Source organism: Pygoscelis adeliae, unplaced genomic scaffold, assembly GCF_000699105.1.
Source record: "Pygoscelis adeliae isolate BGI_AS28 unplaced genomic scaffold, ASM69910v1 Scaffold458, whole genome shotgun sequence".
Classification (NCBI taxonomy): Eukaryota; Metazoa; Chordata; class Aves; order Sphenisciformes; family Spheniscidae; genus Pygoscelis; species Pygoscelis adeliae.
This window is the reverse complement of record NW_008825352.1, coordinates 90,333-93,753: the sequence shown is the minus strand read 5'-3', so window position 1 is coordinate 93,753 and position 3,421 is coordinate 90,333. Positions and strand designations below refer to the sequence as shown.

The 3,421-nt window shown below is 56.0% G+C and overlaps 1 protein-coding gene across 1 annotated transcript in view; it reads left to right on the top strand.

The window, feature by feature from the left end:
* The window catches only part of ACD (adrenocortical dysplasia homolog (mouse)), an 11,198-nt gene that overhangs the window by 1,890 nt on the left and 5,887 nt on the right, over positions 1 to 3,421 (top strand). Inside the window, exons 2-3 of the mRNA XM_009330370.1 lie at positions 314 to 443; positions 2,936 to 3,060. Coding sequence (XP_009328645.1) covers positions 314 to 443; positions 2,936 to 3,060 — 255 coding nt within the window. The remainder of the gene's footprint in view (positions 1 to 313; positions 444 to 2,935; positions 3,061 to 3,421) is intronic.

The window sequence follows — 3,421 nt, the reverse complement described above, 5'->3', positions numbered from 1 at the left end:
GTATGAGAAACGGGGTGGGAAGCTGGCGAAGGGCCTGCCCCAGCCCGCCCGCAGCTCCGGAGCCTGCTGATGTCCCCCCCTCCACGGGAGAAGCGGGGATGCTGCAGCACCTGCGTGCCCCCAGCAGCGCATCTTCCCCGGCAGGGCTCCCTGAGGATGGGTGTCCTTGCGGAGAAGTGGGCGGATGGGGGCTGGGTTTGAGCCACCTGCCCTGGGGTTGTGGCTGTGTTTGGGGTGCAAAACCGTTGCCGGGATGCCGGAGCTTTGCCGCGTCTCGCTCTTCTGATTTGGTGCCTCGTCTCTTGTCCCGTAGGTTTGTGTATGAGAACAATAACATGTCTTCTCCTAAAGTCTACGTCTTGCAGCCTTGGATTGTGAACCTCTTGGTGAATTATGAGCAGCTGGATGCCAACGAGAATCTCCTGGCCGGGCAGGTCCTGCGGGTAGGTACTGAGCGGGACTGTCCTGAATTGCTCCAAGAGTGTTTGACATCCAAATTCCGGGAAGCGTTCAGCAGTTCCCAATTCGGTGGCTGTGGGTGGGCGACCCTTCCTCTTCAAAGTTCCCGATATATATATTTTTTTTTGAGGTGGAGGAACTTTGCCCATTTCTGGTTGCGTTGGCTGACTTTTGCACCCCTGGTAGGTGTGCGCCCTGCTCTCGTCCAAAGAGTTTGCAGTCTCCAAAGTCGTGTTTTCTCCTAGCCTTGCACTCGCAGGCTGCCTCGCCTTCCTCCTCCTCCTCTCTGCGTCCCGTCCTTCCTTGTACCATGTCATTTGATGGGTGGTCCTGACAGCGGGTAACATGAGGCAGAAGCAGGACCCGCTGAGGTGTCTGGAGCCTCGTCTTGTCTGGTGGTGAGCCTTGGTGGGCCTCCATCCTCCCACAGATGCTGGCTCTTCTGGGAGAGCCTCTTGCGTGGTGACTCAGGGCACGGGGCTCTGAGGCGCAAAACCTGCTCCTGCGTAGTTCCTGGAGAGCTTTTTGTGCAGCGCTGGCGATGTCTTTGACATTTGATCTATCCTACGTGGCAGGAGAGAGCTTTAGTGAGGGGACTCCTGCTTGTTTGAGGCCCGATGGGCAGCGGGAAGGAAGCAGGAGGAAAACAACCAAGCGGAGTCAGTGCTGCTGATCATTAGCTGGGGACTTGGGGGGACTGGATGAAGATGCTGCGAGACAACTGGGTGCACAAGCAGACGTGAGACCCTCATGAGCAGGGAGTGGTTCCTGCCTTGTGACGGGTTGTGGTCATGACCTGCCTGCTGGAGAGACCCAGCTCCAGTGCTCTGGTTTGCTGTTCTCTCACGCTCTTTGGGTGCTTGCAGCAGCATCCCACCACGGACAACATTATTGTTAGCAATCTCCTAACGTCTTCTGGGGATGAGGTATTTGAGGCAAATCGGGTATCTCCTTACTAACGGGAGGAGGAAGGAGAAAGATGGATGTTGTGATTTAAATGGAAGGAGAGATGAGATGGGGAGAAAAAAAATGACAGCGGGAGAGAGGAGACCCTGCGGTCCTGTTTCCCATCCCGTCTGGAGACGTGGAGGTGGTGAAATCGCTGGTTCCCTACTTCTTGGCCCAGTCCCCTCTTCCAGACAGGAGATCTCTTGCACCTGGGCTGATGAAGACCCAGCAGGGAATGAGCGGATCCCCCCTAGGGCTCGAGGGATTCGTGGGGAGAGTTCCCTCAGTGTGACTACTCTCCAACCTACCCCCGCCCGAGTCCTCCACAATTAATGGAGGTTGGGAGCGTATCGTGAGCAGCGGAGCCTTTCTCCAGCTTGCTCTGGGCTCCAGCTATGCCTACCTTCTTCTCTATCTGTTTCAGATCTATAACTTCCAAACCTACCCTCTTCTTTATCTTGTTTTTTACCCGGTCCTGTGAGCAGCCCTGCCTGCTGCTGGTACCAGTGCTGTCTTGCAGCGTGTGCTAAGCCACTCTGCCTCCGCTGGCAATCAAGAGTTGCCCACAGTGAGCGAGCACGTGGTGGGACCGGCCACCTGCGTGCTGGGGACTGCTGGGTGGCTGAGCTGTGATACCGACGGGAGCAGGATCCTGGCGGCGTGGGCATCCTAAAACCCAGCAGCAAGTCTCGTTGGCTTGTACAGGGAGTTTATGTAGTAGGTTTGGCAGGCTTTTGTTGTCAGAAGGTCCCAGCTGATGACAACTGGCCTTTTTAGCACGGTGGGCACCCATTAAAGGACGTGGGTGCACCCCTTGGCAGATGCCGGTGGCTTTTGCGCACGGTGAGACATGTGATTTCACACCCCCTCTTTGTGCATCGTGTCCCAACATCACCAGTCAGGTGAACGGCGTACATGACGTATGTGACCAAACCGTAGGTGTGTACCAGGAGAAGCCCAGGGCTGTAGGGATTAGGACAGGCCAGGACTGATCCACAGCTCCCAGCCCAAGGAGCAGGCAGGTACGAGACGTGGAGGAGCAGTTCATTGCTTCCCTCGGGGGTTGTTTTGACCCAGCATGGACATGGCTTAGTACAGGCTCAGGGTTGCTGCACCAGGAACTTCATTCAGAAGAAGGGAAGGGCTGTAATGATCCTGCTGCTCTCTGTCTCCCTCTGCTTTGCAGAGGAGCACGTGTCCCAAGCCTGCCCAGACCCCTTTTGCCTGGATTCCTGCTCCTGGTTTGGGTAAAAAAAAAAAAAAAAGCTTGGTTGTGGCTCCTCTCCCACCTTGCCTTCAATTGCTCTCTTGCACAACGTGGCATGTCCCTTGTTCTGTCTTGGTGTGGAGCCTGCTCGGTCCAGCTGGGACCCCTTGGTTTTGGGGTAAGCGTTACCACCTGGCTTCACGGTGAATGGTGACCTTCTCTTCTAAGAGTCCAGGCTCTCAGCCAGGCCCGGTGTCCTATCCTTGTTCACTGGGAAGTCTGAATGAGACTTTTTCCCCCCCCTCCTCAATCTCTTGATAGGTTTTGAGTGACTCAACTGCTCCAGGCCAACCTGGGGTCCTCCAAGATGCCGTCCTACAGGTCTCAGATGGGTCCTACTACATCCGTGTGGTCATTACACCCGAAGCTCTGGAGGCGGAGGAAAAGTGGGTTCTACCGTGACTCGGCTGTGGCTGGGATGGCGGTTCTCCACAGCTGCTAGTGGGGCTCCTGCCTGGTCTTGTTTCAGGTTGTGTTAAGCTAAAGCAATCACAGGGTGGGAAGTCTGCGTGAAAGAGCTGCTAAGAGAAGAAAGCCGGAACGCCGGTGCTCGGTGCTCCGATTTTGGCTGGCTAGGATGGGCAGGGGTCGATGGCAGAAGCTGCGATGCCATCTAGACATGATTAGAAAGGACTGAAGAGCCCGTGGTCTTTATGAAAGGAGCCAGAGCGTTAACCACGGTAGCCTGGGCTGCTCCTTCAGTGCTTTCCTCAGTTTCCCCATTTGGTCACCCCTAGACTGGCGGGG